The sequence below is a fragment of the Centrocercus urophasianus genome, unplaced genomic scaffold, assembly GCF_019232065.1.
Source record: "Centrocercus urophasianus isolate 14NV4802_14NV808 unplaced genomic scaffold, USGS_Curo_1.0 seq_14, whole genome shotgun sequence".
Classification (NCBI taxonomy): Eukaryota; Metazoa; Chordata; class Aves; order Galliformes; family Phasianidae; genus Centrocercus; species Centrocercus urophasianus.
Window position 1 is genome coordinate 21205228 of NW_024884586.1, and position 12856 is coordinate 21218083.

The 12856-nt window shown below is 50.0% G+C and overlaps 1 protein-coding gene across 1 annotated transcript in view; it reads left to right on the plus strand.

Moving 5' to 3' along the window:
* Positions 1 to 5003, plus strand: part of CCDC177 (coiled-coil domain containing 177) — a 58948-nt gene extending 53945 nt beyond the window's left edge. The window contains 2 exon segments of the mRNA XM_042813227.1: positions 310 to 516; positions 518 to 5003. Coding sequence (XP_042669161.1) covers positions 310 to 516; positions 518 to 2530 — 2220 coding nt within the window. The 3' untranslated portion in view covers positions 2531 to 5003.
* The last annotated feature ends 7853 nt before the right edge of the window (positions 5004 to 12856 follow it).

Here is a 12856-nt window from a genome sequence, read left to right on the forward strand (position 1 = left end):
GCCATGGAGGAGCCGCCGCCGCCGCCGCCGCCTGCGGCCACCTGATCCCCGCGGCTGCCGCCTCCGAGACAAAGCGCGGGGCTGCCCGCCGCGCCCGCCCGGTGAGTGCCGCCCGCGGCTCGGACGCGCCCCCCTCCTCCCGTTCGCGGCCCGAGCACCCCCGCCCCAAATACCCCTCACCCCCAACACCCCTCACCCCAAACACTTCCGCCCCAAACGCACTGCCGCGGTTCAGCCCCCGCGCTCCGAGCATCCTCGCTCACAGCCCCAATACCCCCCTCCCGCCTAGTCGAACTCCCCTGTCCGCAGCCCGGGCGGCGGTCCCAGCGCCCCGACCCGCAGCCACGCACCCCCCGCGCACGGGAGAACCGGAGGGATGGGTGCGGGGCTGCCCTCTCGCCCCGTGCGCCCCAGAGACCCCCCGAGTCCGCAGCCTGTACCCTCCAGACACCCCCACGGAGGGTCGCAAAACACCACCGCTACCAGCCGCCCCGTGCGCCCCAATCCCACCCCACCAAAGCTCCCCGGGCACCGAACTCCCGCCCCTGCTCGGCTGCTCCATCCTTCCGTAGCACCGTGCCGGAGGGACAAAGAGGACCGCAGGCTCACCCGCCACCGCTCTCTCCTCGCAGGCCCAACCATGGTGGAGCCCCCAGCAGAACCCCCCGCGCAGCCCTGTCCCGCACCCGGCGGGGCGACAGCGGCGACGCCGGGGGAGACGTCCCGACCCGGTGAGCAGTCCCCGCTGCTGCACCTGGACCTGTATAACTTTGACTGCGCGGCGGCGGAGGGCAGCCGGTACGTGCTGACCAGCCCCCGCTCCCTGGAGGCATGCGCCCGCTGCGCCGTGCGGCCGGTGGAGCTGCTGCCGCGGGCGCTGGGCGAGCTGCTGCGCGAGGCTCCCGGGCGCTCCATGAGGGTGGCCACCGGCCTCTACGAGGCCTACGAGCGGGAGCGCCGCCGCAAGCTGCAGCAGTGCCGCGAGGAGCGGGAGAGGATTATCCGCGAGGAGAAGCGGCGCATCCTCGCTCCGCTCGGCAGCCTGCCTCCCTCGCCCGCCGCCCGCCTCGCCCCACGGGCTGCCGCCAGCGCCGCTGTGCCCCGTGCCGTGGGGAAGGCTGGGGCGTCAGGAGGCGCCAAGGCCAAGAGCCACTCCCTGGACTCGCTGCAAAAGCGTCGGGAGGGCAGCTGGGGCAAGACCTCCTCGGAGTCGGGAGCGTCGTCCTCATACAGTGGGGAGAGCCTGCGGGGGCTGGGGGGCAAGGCGCGCGGCCGGGGCCGGGTGGCCGACGGCTCCCTGCTGGGGCGCAGCTTCAGCCTGGGTGACCTCAGCCACTCACCGCAGACCGCCCAGAGGGTGGAGAGGATCGTCAGGGAGGTGAAGAGGAAGAAGGGCCTCTCAGAGGTGCCTGAGAGGGACAAGAAGATCGCGGCGCTGATGATCGCCAAGCACCAGGAGGCCAGCCTCCTGCAGGAGCAGCGGCAGGCGGCCCATCTGCAGTGGGACAGCCAACGGCGCCTGGCGGAGCAGCGGAAGGAGCAGGAGGAGAAGGAGAAGCAGAAGGCCCTCCTGCAGGGCCAGCGGATGTGGGAGAGCCAGGTGGAGAAGCGGCGGGGAAAACTGAGCCAGGAGCAGCAGGAGGTTGCCCTGCTGAAGCAGAAGCAGAGGCAGGTATGTGAGGAGAGGTGGCGGGAGCAGGCGGAGAAGCAGGAGCGGCTGCGGAGGGAGAAGCTGGAAAGAGCCGTCCAGGAAGACAAGCAGAAGAAGCTCCATCAAGAGCACAATCTGAAGGTGAAGGAGGATAGCAAGAAGGAGCAGCGGGAGCGAGAGGAACAGATCCTGCAGGAGAAGCTGTCCACAGCTGCGCAGAAAAGGCAGAGGAAGGAGGTGCGGCTGCAGAAGGAGAGGAAGCAGCTCAACCAAGCAGAGAAGCTGAAGCACGAGACTTTGCTCAAGGAACTGGCCAAGCAAGAGGCAGAAGAGAAGGAAATGCTGAAGGCCTCCCTGGAGATGAGCTTGTCCAAGGCTCAGGAGAACTATGAGCAGCTAGTAGAGAAGAGGAACCAGGAGCTGAGGGAGAAGGCCAGGCGGGAGGACATGCAGATCCAGAGAGCTAAACTGGCAGCAGAGAAGAAGGAAAGAGAGCAGAAGGAGCACTTGGAGGCCCTGGCTAAAGAGACAGAGAGGAAGCTCCAGCATGCTGCCCAGGTGGCTGAAGAGGTGGTCCAGGAAAAAGCCCGCAGGTTGGTCTTGAGCCGTCTGGAGAAGGAGAAGGTGCAGAAGATGAACAAGCAAAAGGTGGAACAGTATGAGGACTTACGGCGCAGGGAGATTCTCCTTTCTATCGAGAGAAAACTGGAGAGGAGCGAGCAGATCTTCAAGGAGAAGAAAACTGTCTTAGAAAATGCCAGGTCTGTAGCTCGGGCATCTTTCCATGTCCGGGAAAAAGTACGGGAGGAGACCAACACGCGCACCTTTGACAAGATGGCCTTCGAAGCAGAGCTGCATGCCAGCCTGGATAAGAAATGAAAGGTCTTGCTGGGGACATGTGATCAGTTGTCCCTCATAATGCACCAGAAAGCTCCTCTGCATTAACAGTATTTAAAAAAAATAAAACTAACCACCCTAATTAATTATTTTGGGGGAGCAGGGTACCGCACAAAAATGTGGCAGCTATTTCACATACTTTTTAAAACTTGTTTTTGTTCTGGATGTGTTTTAAGGACTGACCTCAGTCATCTTTACAAAGGGGAAGCAAGCTTTTGCATCCTCTACCCCACAAGCACAGAGGGCTGCAGAAGAACTTTGCGTGATACCTGTCAGTTACCAATTGATTGTCTAAACTGGAGCTGACTACAACGGCACTATTTTTTGTTGGAAAAACAGACAATAGAGACTATGGGCTACTCTTAGAGCCTATTGACAAAGAACCCAAACCAACCCAGCTGATTTTGGTTTGAGTGACATTCAGTGTGGTTTAAGATACGGGATTGCATTTTCAAAGCTGCTGCGCACTCCGGAAGATGAAAATGGTTCTCTTGGAAAAGTCCTTGTGCCCCCAGGTGCGTCTCATTCACTGCTGATATCAAACACTGGGGAAAGAAAGCACGGGTCAAGGCTTCACAACACCGTATAAGCAGGCATTACAATCCCAGTCAGATGGAAGCTGTTAAAACGCTCACAATCTCTGCAGTTTCACTTCTGCTGTTTGCAGCTTTCCCCAGTATCCTTACCCTCCTTTCCAAGTGTCTCTTACAAAGGTCCACAGAGTTTCTTCTTCCAGAGGAGAGGAAGGAAGAATCTGTGGGCAATCCACAAGCTGACAGTCATCCCAACAACCCATTTGTACATTAAGATGTAAAGATTAACAAACCTGTGGAAGCTGGTCCTTGTTGCAAACATGCAAATGGAAATCTGTGAACAGATTGCATAAAGGGGCTGAGGAATATCCACACTGGAATATTCATGTTTGACAAGAACCCGAGCAACCTTCTCCAGCTCAGCCTGCTTTGAGCACGAGGCTGGACGAAGCATACACCAGAGATCTCTTCCAAACTACTGGCTGCATGAGTTGCTTGCAATGAGACTGTCACCCTGCTCTTACTGTTGTCTGCTGAGTAGGGCAGCTTTTATCTATCTGCTGGTGCTATCAGTTGCATTATTATTTTAGGGCACAAGAAAGAGGAGATGCACAAAATAAGGTATGTTACAGATTCTCTTGGGTGACGATCACTACATTTTTTACAACTAGCTGAATACTATTTTGAGGGAAACAAGACCTTTTGACATGAATGCACTGGAAATGTGAAAGCCTACCTACACCCTGTGGACAGCATTCAAGTCAGTGTTCTGTTCCAGTTCTCCATGTTTACTCACTGCCAGGTTGAAGTTACAAACCTGCATCCAAACCAGGCACTTTCTGTTGGTTTTTTTTCTGGCTCCAGGCAGTGCCAGCGCTGTGCTCCACCATCCGTGAGCATGCTGGGTTGCTGTGGTGATAGCTGTCAAACCTGGAGCAAGGGAGAGAAGCGGCAAGAAGAGCCAGGTTCTCATTTCCTTGCAGATATCTCTGACGTACAACACAGGGAAAGAGGAAACCAGAAGAAGGTGACACGGGCATGCGGTGTCACATGCATAGATCACTTACCTCTCAGAAGGCTCTAAAGAAAGTATTAAATGAATAGCAACAACAGCAGTAGACCAAGCACACTCTGGTACCCTGCAAGGCTGGAGACATTGTAAAAGAAGTGCTGGAAATGAAGTAATCTTGTGAAGTAAAACTTGCTGTCTTTGAATCACAGAGTGATTGGCGCTGTGGGGGCAGATGGCACAAAAAGCAGGAAGTGGGACACCTGAGTTGTGTTAGCTCAGTTGTTGGCTTGATATGTAACATCAGGCACGTCCTTGCAGGCTGGCCCTGCTCCTATTGATATAAAAGGAAGCAGAATCGGCCTCTTGGGATTGAGGTGGCTCGCAGGAAATAGTAACACACGGCTTAGCAAAGCACTCCCAGGACTTTGGATGAAAGATGCTAACAAAGCACAAAGTACTGATTTATTTATTTGTTTGTTTGAGGTGTTACTAAAAAAAAAGCACATCCGTTGGTGAAAATGGTCAGGTAACACCAAAACCTAAAAAATGCACAACTGTGGGAAGGACAACGGTGCTAGCGTTTCCAGCTAGGAGCTGTCACTTCACTCTCCTCTTTGAAACTACAAGTGATTTGAAAAGAGAAAGCAATCCTGCTGTCCTGCTGTACCACCAGTCATGTTTATGCGCTGTTTGTACTGCAGTGTGTAACGTGGTGGGCAGATCAGTGGACACAGCTGCTGACATTTTTTTCCCTTAACTGAATTGCACCCTCTGATGTTACATTTCCAACACAGATCAAGAAAACTTTTACAGCCCAGGAGAGGCGCTTTGGCCACTGACTGTAATTACACCTCAAGTCCGTGTCTTGCTGCTGACTGAGTTTGACAGCTCAGGGCTACAGCCAAACTAATCAAAGCACACCTCCATGGTGGTAATTGGATTGGCTAACTGCTGTTCCTATTCTGCGCAGTGTGCAGCTTGAGTTTTGAATGTGCAATCTTTGAAAAAAAAAAAATTTTTTTTTCAAAAGACACAGATTCGTGTATGGACTTTTTTCATTTCTGTAGATATTCCAGTATAAAGCTTGTGAGAGTCAATGGAGTTTATAGCTGTTTAAAGTTGTAACAAAGAATTTGCTTCTAGATCATGTGCATGCCTGCTACAGAATGACCTCTAGATCTTGGACTATCTGCACTTTAAAAGCAGCAAATGCCCTGTACTGGGTAATTGCTGTGAGTGATGGCACATCTTAGGTCTGGCTAGCATTGAATTCCCAGGTTTCTCCTCCTAAACAGATTTCATATTGGATTCTGTAGATCTAGTGGATCAACCCAAAATCTAGATCCAAATGCCACTATACTCTCAACTCTGAAACCAAACACATGTGCACAAACCTGTAACTTCTCCTATAAAGTGCTGTACAGGTTAGCAGTGCCGATGGACTGGAGCTCCTGCTAGCATTTAACCTGCTGGAACCGCTCTGAAGAGTTTCTGAAGTTGAGATATTGCAACACTGGGGAGAGAGACTCCATTATCATCTAAATGTTCAAAAAAGAATTACACTACCAAGTCTTGAGATTCATTTTCAGCTAAAGCTGGAGGTCTTCAGAGCTGGTCAAAGTTCCAGCACTGAAACTGTCTCTTTTGAATGCTACCTCTTAGCAAAACATTCATCTCTAAACCATGATCTCTGTCAAGGTTGTATTTGTCAGACACATTCAAAAGCTATTAGGAGCCACAGCTGCACCCCTAGTAGTTAATGTTTTACAAAGTATTTTTAACCCAGTTTATCACAAACACTTTCACAGCATGGATAAGAAAGGTGTGAAGATGAGATTTCTCACCTTAATTACCTTCTTAGGGAGCTCTAGACTCATTCTGTGCTAAGCTTTCTCCTGATGCCAGGGAAATTTTGTGCCAGGGAAATTTTTGTGAAGTTTTGTGCACAAAACTGATAGCGAATACACAATATGCACAGGTCTGAGAGGTGCAAATGTCTTTATTGAGCCCACCTTGGACAGGGAGATACGGGGAATACCATATTTGCAGTGCAAAGTCAAAAGTTTTCCAGAGGTTTTTCTAAGGATCGCATCCAGTAGCTATCCTCAGAGAGGTGACATTTTCTGTTCCTTTATTCACCTCTGAGAAAGCCTGGTTGATGCCATCCTACCTGAGAACAGGTTCTCATCACCACCAGGCATTACACTAGAAGAAAGTATTTGCCTTTGTGTGTGGCTCTTCTTCCTCTGGTGGTTAAGACACAGTAGTTAGAATGCAGTTTTTCAGGTTTTGCGGGAGTTTTTTGTTTGTTTGTTTTTAATTCAGGTGCAGGGTGTATAGGAACAAGGCACAAGAGCAGTTAGATGCAGTACTCTGCAGGTGGTGGCTGTGGCTCTCTGCTCACACTTCTTTGCAGAACTGGGTTTGTGCGCTTGCCCAGCAGAGCAGCCTCCACGTCTAGGAGAATGGAGGTGCTCTGGGAGGGATCCACCTGCTCTCACATCATGCAGGATCCTTTCAAAGCATGCCTGTGAAAGGTCTTAATGCTTTGCTGAGTTAAGGTCCTAAGAAATTAAGTTTGTTAGGCTCAAACTTACTGTTGTAGTTGAAAAAGAAGGCTGTCTTAGACAAAGAAGGGTACTGGCTTGCTCTAAAGTGAGCCGATGAAGCATTAACATAACTTGCTGCGGGAGTGCAGCCCCACATCCCCTCTTTGGAAGCTTCCAGATGGTACTTCAAAATGCATTCTTCACTTATGCACAGCAACCAGCACTCTGGGGAAGGCAAGTGGTCAGAGCCCTTGTAATGGGATATGCCCCGTGTCCCATCTGTCCCTGTTAATGCTAGGGCATAAAATATTCAGTTCTGGATCTGATTCTTTTGTTCTGTGCCTATTCATTTAAGCATGGCTCTTTGCTGTGAAGCACAACCTTGTCACTGTAGGGTTCTAGTCTGAAAGAACCCAAATACTTCTCTTGCAACTTTACACTAATTTCCCCTATTTCATTCAGCAAGAAATCTCCCTTGTTACAAAATCCCACCAGCAGCAAGAAACATCCTGGATTATGAAATCAAACTGCCAATGCTATTTTACTGTTATGTGCTTTACACAGCTCTCTGCATCCAATCCAAGGACCAAACTGTGAGGTAAATGAGTTATTGCCCCCGGCCTCAGCACAGAAAGACTGAAGCAGAAAGAACGGATGTGACTTGCCCCAGGCCATGCTGGCACTCAGCCGGAGCTCTCACTCGTATCTTCGCTGTTCCCCCAGCAGCCCTAATTAACCTCCTTGTTGCAAAGGGAGGGTATGCCTGAGCCTCTACTGCGGCAGCTCCTCTTGTTGCTGCTCTCCAGCTGGAGCTTCACAGGAGTCTTAAGATGCCAGCCTCCACTTGTAGCCCTCGTCTTCAAACCTTAAAGCATGCAAAGGAAATATAAGGATATTTATACTTTCAAAAGGGGAGGCTAATAGTGAATGGTGCAGGTACTGGGGCATACAGGAGCAAGGTGGGGCAGGAGGAAGGTGCATTAGAGGGAATGGGCTGGGGCACAGGTAAGAGTGTTAAAGAGAGTGGGCATGAGCTGAGTGAGAATACCTACACCACCCTGGCTGGCTTGAAATAACTTTATTTATAACAGCGGGAAATAACACTACTCTTTCTTTCAGCACACTGAAGTCACACCTTCATCTCATTACTTACTTCACTGGAGCTAACAGCTACTCCAGGAATTAATGCTGACCAGATACTTTAGCCTTTCTATTATTTATGCCAACCACAATGTGTTAGGATAGATTATGTCTCTCAGAACCTGGTGGAAATTTCCTCTTGCTTGACCCATACCTGGACAGCAGGATGTAGGATCACACAGGTGCTCGTGTCTTAGCTACAGTGATGAGCCTGCTGATACTCCATGCTGCATTCCTGGGTGTTTGCAGAGAGCACAGCTGGCACAGAGGCACCTTGTCAGACTGCAAGCTAAACAGTAGGGAATGAGAGGTTTGGCCCTGTGACAGATACTACTGGGAACATTTGGGTTTCTGGGAGAGCGATAGGATAATTTCTTCTCATTTTTAATCACCTCCTAAGTAAGCTGTGCTATTTTTGTCAGTTGCTTAATGATTTATGAGAGATGGGAAAATAAATGGGAAAGGGAGTTCAAAACACGAATGTGCAGGTAAAGAAGAAAGACATTTCCTCTCCATAAAGCCCTGAGCATTATGCCAACAGTTGAGAGCTTTGTTAAAGTGCCCATCTGCACGCATTTTGTTGAGGCCCAGGAGGGGACCACTCTGTTCACAGCTTTGCTACCTGTGCGTCTGTCTCCTCACCAGTTTGATCCTGAGGCTTGTGCTCCCATCATCTATAGCCCTCATGGGGATCCAGCCCCAGGCTGCAGCCAAGTCCACACTGATCTGGAGAGGCTTCCAGCCAGCTGGTTTACCCTGCTGGTCCTCAACCTGAGGCAAGCCTGTGGCTTTGGGTCTTTGGCTGGTGTCGGTCAAAAACCTACAGAACAACTAGGATGTTGTGGAGCAGCAAAGGGATGCTGCTGTTTGATTTTCATATTAGCAGTACTAATTTGATTCCCTTGCACTGTTTTCCCAGATGTTGTATTGTGGGTAAGAAGAGCACTAGCGGCACCAGAAACCAGCCCCAAGTCACAAAGCCAAGAACCTTGATTGTGGCACTAAAACCAGTACAAATGTGAACCCTGATACTGGAACAATCAGTCTGAGCATATGGGGCTGGGAGAGTTTGAGGATGTTTAGGTGTATCTTACCAGCTCTGAGCCATGGCTCACTCGTTCTGTTTGTGTTCCATGATGTTTCCCCTCCTGCTGCACAGGAGTAAGCAAATTCAGGGAAGATTGTTTCAGAAAACCGGGAGCAGGTGGGTGGCCTGAAGGATCCTTCAGTGCTCTATGCAGTGCTACTTAGAGCACCTGACATCTGAGGTTTGCTCTGCAGACCCTCCACATCTCTGTGTGGTAGCTGTCACACCAGCTTACATCTCTTAGATGTGGCAAGTCCTAGTATTTTCCAGGCAGACGGGACTCTGTCTTACAGCAGTTTTCTGTGATTCCTACTGCATTGCAAATGATCTGCTCACCTCTTCTAGTTCAGTCTGGTGTTTCCAATGCATTCTCTTTAAGGCCCAATAAAGAAGAAAAAGTGGTTGTTCTGGTTCCTGGAGGCACTGAAGATCCCACTGAGAGCTACTGGCCTCTCCAAATGCTTCTGCTCAGTGTATGCTGTTCCACTCAACAGATTTTCCATGGAAAGCAATCTGCAGAGCCCACTTTGCAGAGGGACTGTATCATAATGCAGATGGCATGTGATTCAGTCACAGTCTGTGAGTCCCCAAATGCACAGAAAATTTACCACAATGCAGCTACCAGGGAAATTTCTGCAGAGCCTCCTAAAATCCTCAAAGGCCCTTTGCATCCATCCTGATGCCTCTGCTCTAGAAACTCACAGGCTGTACAGTACCTACTGACCTCGCAGTGCTGACTGCATCCTCTCCATGACAACACACTGCAATGCTCAGGGAGAGGAAGGCATCCTGCAAGCAGCAAGGATGGCTGGGGAGTATAACTATGTAGATGATGATGTTACCATCAGTCTTTTCTGTTGGGGGCACAAATGCAAAGGAATGAAGTGTCTTCTAAAAAGAAAGAAACTGATGAACAGAAGAGATAAGAAAGAAATGGCAGTCAGACATTTGAACAATCTTTGGGCTCTGCTGCAGCAGCCAAGGGCATCTGGAGCTCCTGGTTCTGCTCTTGTTGTTTGACTGTGAGCTGGTGCTAGGATTTTCCCCCATGCTAGGCTCAGCAGGATGAGCTGCAAGAGAGGTATTTAGCTCAAGGAACCCAGGGTGAAGCAGCATGTTTCAGCTGAAGCTTGTATCAATCCAACTTTCTTTATTTTTCTCTTAAGGAACTGCCAGGAGTGGGCAGAGGCCCACAACGTGCCCACAGCTCAGCACACTGTGGGAAAGCAGAAAGCTGGCTGTGAGCTCCTTACCAGGGTGAAGGCTAAGCACAGCTCTATCTGTATGCAGCCATTTTGATACAGGCACCAGACCATTGGGCTGGGTCATTCTTGGTCAAGTCAGTTCCTCAAAGGCAAGTATGGGGTGACAACTACCGCGTTGTTGTGCGTGGGATGAGGTGACACTGTGGCCAAAGGAAATTGAGGCTACAGCTAGCTCAAGGAGGGCAGGATCCTTTTAAAAGGGAAGGGACAGATTAAAGGGAATTCATAATAAATATAACATAAACAGTGGTGACATGGGAAAAGACACATTTTGAGCAGAAAGAGAGGACTGGCAGCTGTGTGGGAGAATTAAACCTCCTACATGGGTAGATAGTAATAGGATAAGGGGGATGGTTTTAAACTGAAGGGGGGGAAATTTATATTAGATATCAGGGGTATGTTTTTCACTGAGAAGGTGGTGAGGCTGCCCCGAGAGTTTGTGAATGCCCTATTCCTGGAGGTGTTCAAGGCCAGGATGGTTGGGATAGTCTGATCTGTTGTCTGAGGTCTAGTGGTTAGCAACTGTGCTGGCTGCAGGGGGTTGGCAATAGATAATCTTTGAGGTCCTTTCCAACCCAAGTCACTCTATGTTACGATTACACGTAAGATCTGATCAAAACTCTCCCTCTGCTTTCACTTGTGTGCAGAACTGTAAGTATCATGAGGGGTTTGGGCCTCAGCCTTCTGTGGTTTGTACAGTTCCAGGGTGCGGTCATAACCTCACAGATTGGGTGCACCTGAACAACCCATGGCACTTCTGTGGGCACACTCCCCAGGCACCAGGGGTACAATGGGCAGGGAGGATCTGGGCGTAGAAGCTTTCTTCATCCCTCTCTAGGCCAAGTCTGCAAGATTAGCAAGTTATTCAGGACAGACCAAGGAAAGGCAATTACAAGCCTTTTTCTATGCAGCAGATAGAAGACAGGATCAATACACAGAGGGACTTCTGATTTCTGACATGTCTAAGCCCTCAGACAGCTCTGGTTTTTGCACCAGATGGCTCCATCGCTCGATAAAGTAGTGCCCTAGATATGCTGGTTGTTTTCCAGCCCGCCAGCAAATGAAGGCAGGAGGATGGACACGTACAGCCATATCCTGTGCTGTTACCACAGCTTCTGAGGTCTCCAGACCTATTGCAAATCACTGCATTTTTGCAGTCCCCTCCCCAGCAGCAGCTACCAAAGGGATTAAACAGGGAGTGTTATCTAGTGCAGTGGCTTAATCACTAAGCAAAGGGCTCATCCCCAGACCACAAGGTCAAGGAATTATCCCTGACAGATAATGCAGCCAGGGCTTGGAACAGCGTGAGAGGCTAGATTGCCATTGTCAGCCTATGGGTTTATTGCCATTTCTGGGAGAGTAATGCCGCTAAGATGTTGTGAAGGTGCAGCGTGGCTTCCTTCACCTGCCCTCAGATGCCTTTTGATAACAAGGGAGGAGGAAAGCAGATAAAAATGGCACCCAACCTTGTCCCTGTGCCTTAAAAACAAAACAAAAAAACACAAACGAAGAAAAAAAAAAAAACAGCAAATCTCAGAGGGCAAAAGGCTTTGGAAGCTGGGTGCATTTGTCACAGAGCACTACATAGAGAACATAATATAGCAGGATCTTCCAAATGGCTGTGAAGAACTAATCAAATACTAAGCCTGAAGAGAAGCGACTCAGCTTACCTGCAGGGAAGCACATGTCTAGAAATATGATTTCAGAGTTCTCTGCACAAGCTTCAGGAGAAGGTGAGATGTCCCACTCCCCTTAGTGCAGTTTGTTGTGGCAGAGCTCAGCAAGCACAAGAGCAGCCCGCTGGGTTCCAAGGGGTAGCTGAGGGCACTGGTGAGTAAGTCTCCAGCAGATACTGAAATGTAAGGAGTCCAGGTCTGCTGCCACCAGTAAAGAGAAAGAGGAACTCCTCCCACAGTGAGCTACAAAACTGTGTTTTGCTGAGAACGCAGTGCATGTTCTCAGAATTTACCTGAAACCACTTCCCTGTGCAAGTCCAGGTAGTCCACCGAGGTGTTCCTGTCCTTGTTCTTCACACCATGAAGGTGAGTTCTCAGTCTCTCTTCACATAGCACTTCATTTTTTTTGAGAAGCAAGCTATGTTTTCTCAGAAAGCCAGAAAACATCCATGAAGGAGCACTAGGCAAATTGTGTTTAACTCTCTTCATGGCCACCACAGCCTCACACTGGCTGGATCAAGCCCCATCCCCTTGCTGCCTTTGTAGGACTGAGTCACTTTAGCTGCATGTTTACCAGGTGTCCACCATCCCAGCCTCCTCCTGTGGCCTCAGGAGGCTGCAGCAGTGAAGGACAGCAGGCAGAAGCATGCCTCTTTCAAGGAAACCTGCCTCTCAAGTTTCTCCTGCAGGAGGCAAAGGAAACAAGAAGTGTGGATCATAGAGCACTAATAACACTTAAGATTTTTCACTTGACTGCCATTCCTCAGCTCCTTTCCTTTTCCACCTGCATTTCTCTGCACCTGTGGGGAAACCTGACATTACATATATAGATATATTGTTCTTATTTAAGACAAAAGATTCCCTCCCTCCATGAAGTGACCCTCAACAACAGAGACAAGGTTAACCTGCATCCAAGAGCCATCTGACTTGCAGCCCACTGGAAACTCTCTCTCCTCTGTGCCGCTCCCACGGCCATGGTCCCTGCAGCTGCCATATATGAGGCCTCTGAGTCACCTCTTCATAGCAAAAGGCTGGGCAACTCCATG